At 41.9% G+C, this 16,355-nt stretch overlaps 1 protein-coding gene across 1 annotated transcript in view; it reads left to right on the forward strand.

Moving 5' to 3' along the window:
- si:ch211-196i2.1 (collagen alpha-2(I) chain) overlaps positions 1–16,355 on the forward strand; it is a 148,300-nt gene extending 131,945 nt beyond the window's left edge. Inside the window, exons 58-68 of the mRNA XM_049604679.1 lie at positions 1,058–1,111; positions 3,206–3,259; positions 5,168–5,221; positions 5,912–5,929; positions 6,236–6,289; positions 8,045–8,107; positions 8,238–8,403; positions 8,736–8,845; positions 9,786–9,866; positions 12,108–12,290; positions 12,473–16,355. Coding sequence (XP_049460636.1) covers positions 1,058–1,111; positions 3,206–3,259; positions 5,168–5,221; positions 5,912–5,929; positions 6,236–6,289; positions 8,045–8,107; positions 8,238–8,403; positions 8,736–8,845; positions 9,786–9,866; positions 12,108–12,290; positions 12,473–12,622 — 987 coding nt within the window. The 3' untranslated portion in view covers positions 12,623–16,355. The remainder of the gene's footprint in view (positions 1–1,057; positions 1,112–3,205; positions 3,260–5,167; positions 5,222–5,911; positions 5,930–6,235; positions 6,290–8,044; positions 8,108–8,237; positions 8,404–8,735; positions 8,846–9,785; positions 9,867–12,107; positions 12,291–12,472) is intronic.

Genomic DNA, 16,355 nt, shown 5'->3' on the forward strand with positions numbered 1-16,355 from the left:
CGGGCACTGATGCTTGGCATCAGAGAGTTGCAGGAGAGGAAAGCCACCAGAAACATCAGTGAGGCTGCAGAAAAAGCCTCAAGGTGGCTGTGGATCAAGAGGGCAGAACCATGGTTTCGTGCGCAGCTTGGACACAAGCCAGGGACTGATCAGTGGCTGATGAGCTAAGTCCCGAAACACCCTATGACTCTGTTCATGACTGATGTATCCAAGCTGCACCAACTAGGTATTTCAAATAGATAGTATTATATAAAATATGTGCGTTTCATACATATATAAATCCAAACATTGTACATAAGTAAATTGAGTTAATTTATTCTCTAGGACCACTGTAGCCCCAAGACAGTAACAATAGCCCACCAACATTAGCTACTTTACCTAAGCAGTCTTAACAAACAGCTGCTGCTAATCAGTTTTTTTCCAAAAGTTGAAGTTTGTCACTACAGTTGGAGCAGCTATGAACGGAAAAGGTTTAATCGATGGGGTCAAAAGTATTGTGACATAGAAAGTAAAGGTAAAGTAGAAAACTGTACAGTTCTGAGGACAGCTTGCATTCAAGCATGCACGAATTGTTGGGAGACACCATCCAAGTAATGGCGGCTTGTGTACTTAGAGTATTTTCCTGGATTCGTCTATATATAATGTGGTGGATTCATATTTTTTGAATGATTATTTTTTAGGGCGTTTTGCCTTTAATGACAGGACAGTTTGAAGTGTAAAAGCGGGAGAGATAAAGGGGACGACATGCAGTAAAGGGCCACAGGCTGGAACCGAACACATGACTGCTGCGGCAAGGACACTGCCTTTGTACATGGGGTGCTCGCTCTTCCTACTGAGCTACTGGGCTCTCTGGTGGTAGATTATTTAAATTTGCTTCCCCCACTTCATGAAAGTGGCACACAGCCGAACTTGATGTGTACAGAAGATGTGGATTATCATTAATAAGCCGAAATGGAGAATACTGTTAATAGAGAGGTGTTGCTGCACACAATGGTATTTTATTGTGCTGTTCTGCTGTCTGAGTGAAGACGGAGACTTGACTGTATTGTTTCTTCAGGGTGAGAAAGGAGACATGGGACTACCTGGGCCGCCTGGAGCTGATGGCATGAAGGTAGGAGCTACAAGACTTAATGTGTTAATATGGAGACAAATATAATGTCTGCAAAACAAATAATAAAAATGTTTGGTTGGTAACTGTGTCCGAAAGTGTGACGGTAAAGCAGCCAGCAATGTCCATTATATTTCTGTACCAGTAGTTACAGTACAGTACAGTACAGTGAGCCAGTTCCAGGGTTTTGTACTTGGTTCATGCTGCTCGTTGGTGAGGCCCCCTGGGACGCTAATAGAACAGAGCCATTGTTAATGTTAGTAGTGTTCTCTGCTGTGCCAGGTCAAGATGTCAGCTGTGGAAAAGGCCTATTCTGACATCTGAAATGTATGTGTGTGTGTGTGTGTGTGTGTGTGTGTGTGTGTGTGATGGGGGTTGGAAGGGCAGGGGGGTCTTAAGCTGTTCAACGATCTGGTAAGCACTTGTGATGGTGCCTCAAAGCTACACTGTAGGACTTTTACACATAAATGGAGGTACATTACACTCAGCCCTTGTCAAATGAGTTCACACAACACTGATTAAGCCCATCGCCACCAGGGAAAGCTCTCTGTATATCTCAGAATACTGGAGTTTTGGTGTCAAGAGGTCTGTGGCGCATTTTCCGCGCAGGCACACCGGAGTTGATGCGTTTTATGTCAAGCAGGCAGAGCGAATAGGGGAAGAGATTATTTATTTATTTATTTTTTTTTTTTTTTTTCCATTTTGCTTTACCTGTATGTGTGTGATTCTGATGCTTTCTTCTGATAATATGTATGTTGACAATTTGAAATAAATATTCTTTCAAGAAAAGGGATGGGGGGACCATAGCAACGGAGCAGCAGCTAGGAGTATGGTGGAAGCTATGGCAGAGAAGCGTTTAAAGAAAGGTTTCTGGAGTGGATGCTCCAGATTAAAAAGGAATTCACCCTGCAAAGAAAGGATTAAAGTAAAAAAAAAAAAAAAAGATGCAGCAAGCTCACCTGCAGGCATATGTCATAAACACACATACACAGTGTTTATGAAATTACTTCCACTGCCAGAGGGGGGAGACAAATGTTCTGCACTCCAGCTTTAAAGGAATATGTGCACTTAGCTTTATTTAGCAAAAGTAAATAGAGTAACCACGCTCGAGGATTTGGAATAGTGACATTTTCAATACATATTCAATACAATTTAATTTCATAAAATTCTCACTCCATCACATACTATATGTTTTTTATCGATCTATTTTCATCCGCTTATCCGGGGCTCGGTTTGCGGGGGAAGCAGGCCAAGCAAAGCACCCCAGACGTTCCTCTCCCCAGCAACACTTTCCAGCTCCTCCCAGGCCAGATGAGATATGTAATCCCTCCAGCGTGTTCTGGGTCTGCCCCAGGGCCTCCTACCGATGGGACGTGCCCGCACTTCCCTCACACACTGTAGTTTCCCACACCAACGTACAGTGAAGAACAGTAACCCAAAAATAAATGACAAAGTCCAAACACAGCATGTCCTTCACTGCCTGTTTATCATTGGGATAACAGGTGTGAATGATTTAAAAATGTATTAGTCTTGTCCAGAGGGTTTTTAAAACATTATCCTGACAGGGGGAGTTGGAATGAGTTATAAAGGGGATGTGAAGGTCCCTTTGTAATGAAAGTTGTTTTACATCAAATTGGCTCAGTCTTGGAGGAGGTGCCTGCTGTTTTAGTTGCATGATTGATGATCCAAAAAAAAAGGTTTTGATTCATTTTTAACCGAGAGAAAGTTGTACCAGGATGGAATGTTAAATGTCTGACTGTTATTTGTAGACAGTTGTTAAAATGTCCTTCCTTATGCTATCCCTCAGCATCTAGAGGCACATGTTGCTATCCTAATTCTAAAGGCCTGCTTAACAATCTGTTATCTCTACAACAAGGCTTCTTGCAAAGCCCAAGAAGAGATTTACTGAAACTAGGGTGAACGTATTTGACCATAATTGAAGGTTTGGTAGAATATTCTTTTATACAGTCTATGGTTAGACTCTATATATTCCTCTTATGGATGTTTTTTGAGTTTCCTTGTGGGTAAGTCATTGGAAACAGTATGTCTGTCCTTTTTTTTTTTTAATCAATTAATGAATTTACTGATTTTTCATAGGGTATTCGTGGTGCTGTTGGGTTTCCTGGTCCAGTGGGCACAAAGGGAGAGCAGGTACCTTCTTATCTTCGCACTTGTGTTTTCAAGCTTTAATGTTTACTACATTTGAATTAGGGCTGCACAATTAATCGAATAGTAATCTTGATCATGATTTTGGCTTACCACAATTTAGTAAACATAATCAACTGTGATACTGACATTTAAAATGCATGCTCTGTATATCAAGCACTTCTTAAACTAACAGCCAACTCCCTTTTTGGGGAGCTGTCCTGCCTCTGCACACACCATGCCATCCAGAATAAAAGGTAATATACAACAAAGCAGACAAGTGTAACGAAAATAAAATGTCTGGAGCAGAAGGTGAAGAGCTCGTCCCTTGAAACGAAACGAAATATTTCGGAATCAGAGAGTGAGACTTGTGTCTGAGCTGCAAAGCAATACAACTGACTTGTTCACCTATCTAAAAAAAAAAAAAAAACACTACAAACTGCAATACCATCAATTCATGAGGGCCAAGAAGAATAATGTTCCAAACAAAACCTCACTGAATCCCCATCCTTGTCCAGTGTCAACTCAAAAATCCAGCAATGCCGTACAGCACGTCACTGTATCCACCCAGCCCCCAAAATGGACTAAAATAACCAATGCAATGACATTCTATTTAGCCAAAGATAGTGTCCAACAAACACTTTAATTAGTAATTTGCTTCTTGGAAATGGACTGAAGTCAGATGAAGAAAAACCTTATCTTGAGTCTTATTTTGATGCAGTGATTTGTACATTAGCAGGAATGTGGCACAACCTAGAAGTAAAAGCAGTGTTCTGTTTATTTCAGTATGAAAGTGCAGTAAAATTATTTTGTCCCTCAAATCAGTGGATCCATCCATCCATTTTCATCCGCTTATCTGTGGCCAGGTCGTGGGGCCAGCAGGCCAAGAAAAGCACACCAGACGTCCCTCTCCCCAGCAACACTTTCCCATTCCTCCCGGGGGACCCCAAGGTGTTCCCAGGCCAGACGAGATATGTAATTCCTCCAGTGTATTCTGGGTCTGCTCCGGGGCCTCCTACTACTGGGACGTGCCTGAAACACCTTCAGCGGGAGGCACCCAGGAGGCATCCTGATCAGATGCCCGAACCACCTCAACTGATCCCTTTTGACGTGCCCTACGTCCCCAGCGGCCCTACTCCAGGCTCCCTCCAGATGTCCGAGCTCCTCACCCTATCTCTAAGGCTGAGCCCAGACACCCTTCAGAGGAAACTCATTTTGGCTGCTTGTGTTCGCGATCTCATTCTTTCAGTCACTACCCAGAGCTCATGACCATAGGTGAGGGTTGGGACGTAGATGGACCAGTTCATCGAAAGCTGTGCCTTCCAGCTCAGCTCCTCTTCACCATGACAGTCCGGCGCAGCACCTGATTCATCTCACACTGCATTCTACCCTCACCCGTGAACAATACCCTGAGACACTTGAACTCCCTCGCTTGAGGCAGTAACTCTCTCCCAACCCAGAGGGGGAAATCCACCATTTTCCGGCAGAGAACCATGGCCTCAGATTTGGAGGTGCTGACTCTCAATCCTGACCACCTCACACTTGGCTGCAAAACCACCCCAGTGCCTGCTGGAGGTCACGGTGTGATGAAGCCAATAGAACCACATCATCTGCAAAAAGCAGAGATGCAATTCTGAGGACCTCAAACTGGATCTCTTCCTCCCCCCCGGTGCAAGTCAAGATCCTGTCCATGAAAATCACAAACAACCCTGGTGGAGGCCAACACCCACTGAGACTGTGTTTGACTTTAAATCAGTGAATACTCCTGATAAATAATCATGATCTGAATATTGATCAAAATAAGCGTTGTTATGATCATTTTAGCCATAATCATGCAGCCCTAATTTAAATATGTTTTAATGATGTCTAGCTTTGACAAATGTGCACCTTCCTCTCTCTCTGTATCTCTTGTAGGGAAATATTGGTCTATCAGGACCGAGGGGAGCACCGGGGATGCCAGGAATGCCTGTAAGTTTCATGTCAGAAATCAGGGTGACGTCTGAAATCTTTTACTTCACTTTGCAAGTAGTTTATGTAACATATTTTATTCATTGTGCTTTCTTTTGTTGCTGGCTCTTGAACTGGGTTTGTAACTGGCATTTTGTTTTTGAGTTTGGCTTTCATGTTGTTTATGTTGTTGCTTTGTTTTGTGGAAAGAACCTTCCAACTGTCTCTGAAACTCCCTTCAGATGTACAAAGTTTATTCAGGCTATACATGTTTTACTTGTTGTCTTGGATATTTTATAGTTTGAATTCAAGCAGTTCATCTGTCACTCAGATTTTTCTTTCTCCAGATTGTGTCTGAAAAATGGAGCGAGCACAAAACTGGAACGTGTGATGGAAATGTTATTGTTTTGTAAGATTAACTCATGCAGACTGTTATCTGTCAGCCAAATAATCTTTGCTTCAGCTGCCAGTCTGTTGAATCATTCACAGTTCACCAACACATCATGATTGTGTTCAGCTCACTGTGTCTTTTTTTTTGGGGGGGGGGGGGGATTCCATTGACTTTGGTTATAAAATCTGCGAAGCTGTGTCTGATAGGTTCTTAATGCAGCAGATAAAAGCACTCGGGAGCTCTCTGTCGATAAATGTACTTCACCGTGGAAAAAAACCTACTAATGCCCTTTTCCTCCCCTGTTCTCTCCTCTGTTGCAGGGTTTGTTTGGATTAAAGGTATGATATCATCAACTCAAGCATTCTCGTCCTGACAGATCAAACTCTCCTCAACTCTCACTCACCCTTATCTGAAGCGCTGAATGCCCCGCAGGGTTTTTAACATTAGGATCGCTCCGGTTGTGTGTTGATGGCACATATAATCATAAAGCTGTCACACTTTGGAGCTGGTGTTAGAATGTAATGAGATTTTCCAGCCATCTTCATTTCCATATCAATGTGTTTTTATAGTTAATGGTGGGGTATTGTTGTACGGAACAGCGCTGAATTGTATGTTGTGCTTATCACATTTTCTTTTCCCTGCAGGGTTTGAAAGGATACCAAGGTTTCCCTGGTGTGTCGGGCAGGAGGGGGCTTCCAGTGAGTTCACAGCAGTCTGTTGCATAGGATAAAACAAACTGTAAATAAGAGTTTGAGTGGTTGCAATGTGCTTATCATATTAATATAAAGCACATCCAAATTGTATAGATTTATACAAATGTGTATAGATTGACAATGCCTGATAAGCTCAATAAATATTAGATTAAGGCCCGAACATACTCGGGCAGAACGTAGGCGCAATGGACTCCGCAGAGGTCCGCGCGTACTCAAAGCAGATGTCCGCAAGCCCTGTGCGCGCAAAGCTCAGATTTTACGATCGCGCGGACTCCGCTCCACGCACTAGTGACTGCTCGGCATGTATTTTTCACATCGCGGGGATTTTTCACGGACATTTTTACAGGAAACTACAACACGGAAGTGCGCTCGACTATGAAAGCCCGAATGACTGCGGACATTCCTCGTGGAGTCCGCTCCGCTTATAGTACGCCTGAGTACGTTCAGGCTGCATACTTTATGTTGTGTCTGACAATTGGATCTGTTTATTACTTGCCTGGGTTTGCCTGAGTTCTTCTTCTTCAGCTCAAGGCGACCCAAATTGAAAAAGGCATATTTTTCCTCTTACCTGTAGTGCTATTTATCAGTCTAGATTGTTTTGGTGTGAGCAGCTGTAGAGATGTCTGCCTTCTCTCCAGTAGAACTAGTTGGAACTCAGCTTGTGGTGCTCAAAGCGCCAAAAAATTCATTTGAAAAACTCAACAGCAGTGTCTCTTTCCAGAAATCATGACCTGGTTAATCAAGATAATCCACAGACCTTGTTGTGAGCAGCTTCATGTAGGAACTGTTTTCTTTCTATCAAACTACACCCACCAACTATATAACAGTGCAGAAGGAAGAGTGCATCTACAATTGAGAGGCTCATGCTCATGACAGCACAAGATGTAAACATTAATGGCGTCCTTCTCATCTTAGCTCACTGGAACCAGTTTTATAACAATAGTGCATAAAATTTGTGGCAGAAAATAAAAATGTAAAAGAGTGTTTTCAAGGAGCTGCAGTGCCTCACAGAGTAACAATAGGAGTAAGATGGGCACAAGAGGGGCGTCGGTAGCATAGTGGATAGTGCCAGCGCCCCACATACAAAGGATTCATCGCCGCCGCAGCGATCGCAGGTTCGACCCCGGCTTGCGACCCTCTCTGCATGTCATCCCCCCACTTCCTCTCTCCCCATTTCACCCTGTCTCTGTCCATTAAAGGCAAAAAGCCCTGAAAAAAAAAATCTTAAAACAAAAAAAAAGATAAGTACAAGACTTACAAAAAATGAAATAAAATGGTGGAAAAAACAGACTGTGACTGCTAATCAATGTTATATTGAATCGGAAGTATCAACTAGAAGTTGTACATGCTTCCTTCTGTGTAATGATACAGTTGGCAGGTGTAGTTCGGTAGAAAGAAAATAATTCCCTTTCATGAAACTGCTCACAACAAGGTCTGTGGATTATCTTGAGTAACCTGGTCATGACTTACTTTGTTGAACACCACATTGTTTGATTTAGGAAAACTGTCAAAATGTGAAACAGCTTAAGAAATAAACCACTGTCATCTCATTGCCTCACCACTCAGTTGTTTGATGAATATAAGATTTTTACAATTGGAGCATAGTGTGAGACTTTATTCACTTCATAGTTCTATCTCTTGTGGTGGATAACAACTGGATTCTTATATTGATATTTTTTTAGTGCTGTTGTAGTGATTTGTAGTGTTGTACCCAACATATGCATCTTCCTTGTGTTTTAGGGTCCACCAGGGGTCCCAGGACCCCCGGGACAGTCACTGAACATGACGCTAACTCAACTCAAGGCAAGTTGTTTGTGTCTTCAGTGTTGAAGTATTTTGTTAAATGTAGGGCTGGAATTTTATGTTATCATGTAAGCATTTAAAATGTGTTGTGACTGTACTACAATATTTTTTTTTTCTCCCCCCTGTCTAGGACCTGATGTATGTGTCCGATAAGCCCAACTACCCTCTGATCCAAACTCTGCTAGATTCTCTGCAACAGGAGCTCCGGCTGCTGGTGGATCCTCCTGACGGCAGCAAGGAGCATCCTGCCACCACCTGTCTGGAGCTCTGGCTCTGTCACCCTGAATACAGCAGCGGTAGGTTCCCAAAACAATGAAATAACAGTGAATCCATATTGAATTATTTTGGGAATCACAAAGCTGGCTGGAGTTCTGGACATTGTCCTTTCTGCATGTCTGCATCAGACAGGACATGCCGACAAAATACATTTTCCTGCTAACATTTATAATTTTAGCCACAGAAAAACTCAGTTTGATAATTTTAGATTGAACATAATACACCTTTGGTACAGTCCAGTACGGTAGAGTGGTTGTGTTCCTAGTGTTGCTCAGCTCCTTCTCTCCTTGTGAAGCCCAACAATTCCATCCCTCATGGATCTCATTGAACTCTCGCTAACCTTTCTCTGCAGGAATGTATTACATTGACCCCAACCAGGGCAGCACAGCGGACGCTCTGCTGGCCTACTGCAGCTTCTCTCCCACATCAAAACAGACCTGCCTTCATCCTCAAGACTCTCAGGTATAAAGACATCACCTGAGAAAGGCCACAGGAAATTGCACCTCTGGATCAATGGCCTGCCCGCTATCTTCACTTATTCATGTTGTATGACCTGACTCGCAATTCGCTGTCAGTCTGCTCACACTTTGGTAGTGATGGCGTAGACTTGATTCCTACAGTGTCACTTGTGAAATTATTTGATTCACTGACTTTGTTGCTGAGATCAGCAGTCTGGGACACACACACACACACACACACAGATTCTTTCACCCTACAGTTTCCAGAACTCACTACAAAATTTCCATAAATATGATTTCAGAGCATTATGATAAAACATATAAATTCTAGTGATTACAAAACATATAATCTTTTACATACAATTTTGTCCAGTGGGAAAGAGGCTTTAGTCTCGCTTTAACATCGTGCTGTAACGTTGGTGAGTACTCTCTGTTTAAGAAGATTTAGATCTCAAGAGTCCATCCTGAGTAGATAAAGGTTAAAAATTTGTCCTATTAATTGCCCAGCAACACTAAGCTTCATGCATGAAAAATTATTCTTCCCTGTGGGAAGGAAGGGAGCAATGCGTGGCTAATCAAGACAATACATTCATTCAAAGGACGATCAGGACACAGACGTTATTATTGTTGTTATTATTGTCCTTTTCTCTCCTGCAGTCTGCATCAAAACACAAAATGCACCTCTCACCTCTAATAGAATCAAAACTCCATAAAAAATTGACTTGCTCATCCAGAGAATAATATGAATTTGGTCTCGGGTAGCGTGAAGTGAATGCATAGCTCACCCAGGTAGCCACTTTACCTCTGGTTCCTACTCGAGCTGCATGCTAATCCAGAGTTCACCAGCCGCTGACTGAACAATGTTGACCTTGAGAAGTTTGTTACAAGACAGCCGGACTTACATTCAGGTGTGGAAATACGTGCCTTCTTTTCTCTGTCTGCAGTTTCCTATGAAAGCCTGGATGGAAGAATTTTCGGAAGAAGGATCTTTTGAGTGGCTTAGCAGGCTGGAGCAGGGCTTTCAGGTGAGTGACTCCTCTTGAAGGGACCAAAACTAAATGCTGGATCTCAAACAAAGACTGCAAAAATAATGCACATACTACAATGATGTCACCTGTTGGTTCGTGGACTCCCATGACTCCCTCTGGAGTCAGGGGTGACCATATTTGGGGGGAGGTTCGGCACTGTGGTGGAGCGAGGGGTGGATCTGACTAAGGACACTATCAGCAGACAGCCTGTCACTCAAAGAAGCCCTGCCCTTAAGTCTTGTCTTTAAGCCTTAATAAAATGTAAACAGGTGAGTTATATAACAATTTACACCTATACAGTTGTCATGAACAGGGATATGAGCTATAGAGAACAAAATAGTTTTTTGTACAAGGCTGTAAAGTCAGGCATTTTAACATGGGGGTCTGTGGGGATTGACTGGCTTCTGGAGCCAGCCTCAAATTACAATTTTTGGCACTTCCATGTTGGCTCCATTTTTCTGTCCTGGGGGTTGCCACTTGATGTCAAATCACAGTTTAGTATATTCATTAAACCCTGTTAATTAATATTATTGGACACTTGGGGGCAGTGGAAATCCACAGCAATCTGAAAACCCGGACTCTTGCATATTGAAATTATATGTTCACCATAAAACAATGAGCTAATGAGGCTAAATGGCTGCAGGCGACACCTTTCACATTTAAATAATATAAACAAAACTGGAGATACTTGTCACAATAGAAAATATAATTTTCTACAATGATGTTCCTGTGTTGTTTTCTGTCACTAGATTAAGTGTCTGATTAATGAGACTAATTTTAGCGATGTTTGCTTTTACCGTTAAAAGTAACTTTGGTATTTTCCAACCTGGAACGTATTTTTCCTTGTTTTTGTGTCCAAGTGACTAATGGGAACAAAAATTTTTGGAGTGGAACAGCTTGGGGCATGTGCATATCGACTGTGTACATTCACTAAAAGTGCTTGTTTTTGACACTGACAGGCTCAGATTGTTATTTTTGTTATTTTAAGTGTCTGACAACATTATGTAAACAATCCCTACAGAGATGGACCTTTTCGTTAACAAGTAAGATCCATTTTGTTAACCAGAAACACCCATGAAATCACTGTCACCAAACCCACCAGACTCCATTTAAATAAAGATAAATTTTATCATCATAGAAAACTCTTCATGTAGAGTCAACAGAAACAAAATAAAAGTCACAAAACCTGTCTTAGTTTGTCTTTCTACTGCTTAGACATGCACCACCTCTGGTTTGGTTGAGATAAACCCTTAATTCACCCATTTAGATGTGGAAATATGCTCTCTCTATACACACTAAAATTACTGTTTATTTAAATGGAGTCTGGTGGATCTGCTGATGGCAACTTCAGGGCCAGGAAAGCGAAGCTCTCAATTTACCGGTCGATCTACGTTCCAACCCTCACCTATGGTCACGAGCTCTGGGTAGTGACCAAAAGAATGAGATCGCAAGTACAAGGGGCAGAAATGAGTTTCCTCCGCAGGGTGGCTGGGCTCAGCCTTAGAGATAGGGTAAGGAGCTCAGACATCCGGGAGGGACTCGGAGTAGAGCCGCTGCTCCTCCACATCAAGAGGAGCCAGTTGAGGTGGTTCGGGCATCTGGTAAGGATGCCTTCCGGACGCCTCCCTTGGGAGGTGTTTCGGGCATGTCCAACCGGTAGGAGACCTCGGGGCCGCCTCAGGACACGCTGGAGGGATTATATCACCCGGCTGGCCTGGGAACGCCTCGGGGTTCCTGCGGAAGAGCTGACGGAAGTGGCTGGGGAGAGGACTGTCTGGGCTTCTTTGCTGAGGCTGCTGCCCCCGCGTCCCGGACCCGGATAAGCGGAGGACGACGAGTACAAGTACGAACTTCAGGGCTGTTTCTGGTTAAAGAAAAGGGATCCTACTCTTAAACAAAGACATCTGTCTCTGCAGAGCTTCTTTCCATAATGTTGTCAGACACTTAGAATAATAATCTCGTTAGTGGCAAAAACAAGCACTTTCAGTGGACACAAAGTGATGATGCACAAATGCCCCATGTGATTACATTGTAGCCTGTTTCACCACTGCCAGCTGCTGCGCTCTCAATATGGGACTACTTTCAAAAATTGTTGTTCCCATTAGTCACTTAAACACAAAAACACGAGAAAATAGGATCCAGGTTGGAAAACACCGCAATTATCCTTTAATATTGTCACAGTTTCTTCATGCCAGCTGACTCTGTTAATACTTTACATTCTTATTCCTTTCTCACCAGTTTTACTATCCAGGTGCAAATGTGGTCCAGATGCGTTTTCTGAGGTTGCACAGCAGCACGGCCTTCCAGAACATGACCTACTCCTGCCACCCAGGACACAGACTGGGGCAGACAGACAGAGAAGTCAAATTCCTCACTGACACAAGGAAGCAAAGTTACCTCGGAGCACTGAAAGACTGCGTGGTAGGTGAAATGTCCCTTTTCATAGTGCCCTTGGGAGACTTAGGGAAGTACAGGTTATCCTGCTGCTGTTCTTTTGTTGAGACAAAACCTAACAAGTTATGCTAAAGTATTGTCACATGAAAACATAATGATTCCTGACTGTTAAATATATGTGAATATATGTATTGTGTTTCCTGTGTCAGCCTGGAGAGGAGACTGTTTCTGGAGCCCGGGAATCTGTGTTTGAGTTTGAGGACCTCCATCTGCTTCCTCTGAGAGACGTAGCAGTAATGGGAGGCGGAAACTTCACACACCAGTTTGGCTTCACTGTGGGGCCTGTGTGTTTCAGCTAGAGGTGCGAGAAAGCGGTGCCGTCCCAGAACACCCACAGATCCAGGACACAAACCTCTGTTCAAATCATGGACGCCCAGAGGACAACAGGAGCATCTCTTCCAGTTTCTGAAGATGTCACTTCCTTTTCCTCTTGTTTTGGGGGATTTGATCTCTCGAGTTGAGTGACTCCGTATTCATGAATTTGAGAGGACACAAGGCTTTTTTTTTCATGGAGAAGTCAATTTTGTTTACAGAGACGTTTACCTTGTATTGAATAATTTAAAAATGTATGGGGTTTTTTATCCTTTTATATACAATGTTTTTTTCTCTGTTTGATTTTCGTTATGTATTTTGGGCTTCTGTAATAGCCTGTTCATTGTGTATATAAAAGCCAGACTGTCCTTACTGACTTCTTAAAGGAATAATTCACCCACAAAATGATCATTTGTATATCAGTTGCTTATCCTGTGTTATGTCTAATTTGTGATGCAGACTTTGGTTTTCTCGCATCCCTTCACAGAGGAAGAATCCAAAAAAAAAAAGAGAAAATTCTTGATGAATTGAAGTGAAAGGGGGCCGTGTTTAACAATAGTATAACTATATCAAAACATCTGTTTACAGACTCTCACACAACACGTGCATTATAAACCAGATTTCATCAATCCAGTAATATGCTCAGTACTTCCCAAACACATGCATTTTTGCTAAAAACTTACTATTCAAAGCACTTGGGTAAGCATGTGTGTGAGACTGTTTATGGGCCACTTGTATGTGAAAGTGTTTTAAATAGTAAGGCTAAAGAGAAAATATGTGGAAAGTTCTGAGCGTACTAGTAGACTTGCTGAGCATTCCAATACCCATACCACCATACTATATAGTATGCCAGAGAAAGATTTAGTATGTCCCGATACATAATATGTCAAATGCAGTCTGCCAAAAATTCCAGGTTTTTCTTCGACATCCAGTCCGATTTCACAGTATGCAAGCCAGCATGCTTTTCTGGCTATTCTGACCCACAATCCTCTGCACAGAGACGTCACATCCACTGTCAGGAATCGCAGTGATGGATGACAGCGCATTAAGATGACTGATGATCAGTCAGTTAGTAATAATAGGAATATTAATTGCATATGTATGAAATATATATATAACCTATGTCATTTTACTATGGTGAATATTTTAGACTAGTTACTGCTTTGCAGAATAACAGCATCAGAACTTTCCGGGTTGAACTCCATCTCTGGCGAGCTTGGTGAACGGCGTTTAGTTTTTGTCTCCATAGTATATGAGTAAGAGGATCAAAGTTCAGGGCGTAATATTATGAGGAGGTAATATGTCCTGATTGTGTTCAAACTGCTTGCAACAGTACGTACTTTTTAAGGGCAGCTGCAGTACCTACTAAATGTAAAAAGAAAAAGTATGCAATTCAGAACGCACCCTTGGATTACAAAAAAATACTTTTATTTCAGTAGAGTCTGGCTTTAAAGAGAGCACATTTCAGTTGTAGTACAGTTCCTCATCGGAAAGGTCTGTCTGTATGGGATGTGCTCAGCATACGACTGGATAAATGAGACTTAGATTACACTGCATTGCTTGTGTGGCAGTTATTTAACCTGACCTTTTGATATAGTTGTGCTGTTGTTAAACACGGCCCCCTTTTTACTCTAATTCAACAAGAATTTAGTCTGATTTTGGATTATTCGTTGACCATGGAGATGTGAGAAAAATAAAGTTTCCTGTAAGTATTCACTGTAACACTAGTTGAATAACTGACATACAAATGATCATTTTGTGGGTGAAATATTCTTCTAACAATGTGTTCTGCATGGGGACACAGCTACTGTGGTCCCATTGGCCATATGTGACCAGGCCAGTAAACCTTCTCACTGTAAGTTTAGTACTGTAAGTGACCTCAGATGTGTCACTTTTCTCAAGGTGCTGGTCAAGTTTTATTTTATAGACCCAAAACAGTAGAGGGGGACAGTCATATTCTGTTGTGTGTACTTGATGTCAACAGCAAGACCAAATTTCCTCAGTTTGTTAGAATACAAAACCTTGTTTATTGTTTTTTTACAGTTTCATGTAATTGTATGTTTTGGGTTTTTTACGTCTCAGGTATGATGCATTGATAATATACACATGGGCACTGATGCTGCTGTTGCCACAGTATGTTGGTCAGTTCTGTAGTTTAGCATTAAAGCGAGACTTTGTAGAGTGTTTAAGGGTAAATCCATGAAGACATCAAAACCAACAATGACAACTGTGTATTAATCCACAACTGAAAATAGTCCCCAACGAATGGGGTATTTACTCCTGTTTGAGAAACGTTGGCTCAGTATAACAGTGCCCAGCTGTTTTAGGAAGGGACGGACTAAAGCATTGTTGGTTTTGCTCTTTTGATTCGATTTATTGACGATAAGAAAATGACAAGAACGCCAGCCTTATTCTTTTAAACTCCTGCACACTGTTGTCAAAAAGTGTTTCAGTCGTATATCTTTATTAGGCTTCAGAACAAAAACTGGCTTCATAAAGACAATGGCAGACTGAAAAATGAGGTGAAACAAAATGGTGATTCAGTCTGATTATAAGGCAACTATTTTCCCTCGTTTATAACAAAAACATTGCCGCTGCTTTAATACACTTTGTGCTCACAGTGTTTGAGAGTTTACCGCATTGTCATGAGATTTCTTTGTGCTACATTAGACTTATTACTTTTTTAGCAATAGAAATGTCGAGTGTTTAAAGATATTCTCTCTCTTTCTATCAATCTCACGCAAACCAAAGACTGAAGCAGCCCAAGCTTTCATATCCACCTATTCTCTCTCACAACAATACTGTATTTCTTTCGCTGTACTGTAAAGATCATGCATAAGTTCGGCTGTAAAGCGCAAGAGTAGTACCCAGGCCCTGCAGAGCTTCTGTTGGAGGAAAAAAAAAGCGCCTATTACCAGCCAGTTAACACTGAGTAATTGCTGTCGACCTGAGTTTCTGCTTCACTCAATCTGAGAAGTGCTTGGGTCCAGGGAAAAGAAGCAAGCCTTGTACCTTCTCAGCTGAATCAGGATTTGATGTTTATGTCCCAGAGTTGCTCAGCAGGGAGTGATGAGCGGTGCCGTGTGCGGTCTGCAGGGAGGAGAGGATTCATTCGAGTGAGATCTCAGGGAGTTTGTGCGAAGAGCGTAGCATAGCGGCTCAGACAAAACAGCAGCTCTGCAGCTGGAAAACACCAAATCTTAATTTTCTTGTTTATACCAAACTCTCAGCTGTGGAGAATCTGAGGGCCTGGGAGTGTTTCACAGGGCTATAGCGGGCCACTGCTATTTAACAGGAAAGAAATGGACTTAAATGAATACTTCACCCACAAAATGATCACTTTGTATTTATTGAATTTGTAGAAAAAAAACCTGCATGCCTCCATAGTAAAAGGAGAATCAAAAATTTAGAAATTTCCCATAAAATTGTTGTTGTGACACAAGTCATTTTGTGGGTAAAGTATTTCTTCAGTCCTAATCTCAATCACATGGATAAACGTTAAAGCATTTCAGCCACGGGTTTGCAATTCTGGCCTGGTGTTTAATATTCATTGTTTTGTTTTGTTTTTTGTTTGTTTTTTATATATCTAGATTGTCATATCATCATTCCATATGATTGCCTTAGCTGGCTGAGACTGATCATTGTTACTTTACTTGTTTTGTACAAATTATCATTTTTTGGAAATATGAAATGACATGCTGGACATCTGTCTTGTGTGAT

Source organism: Epinephelus fuscoguttatus, linkage group LG18, assembly GCF_011397635.1.
Source record: "Epinephelus fuscoguttatus linkage group LG18, E.fuscoguttatus.final_Chr_v1".
Lineage (NCBI taxonomy): Eukaryota > Metazoa > Chordata > Actinopteri > Perciformes > Serranidae > Epinephelus > Epinephelus fuscoguttatus.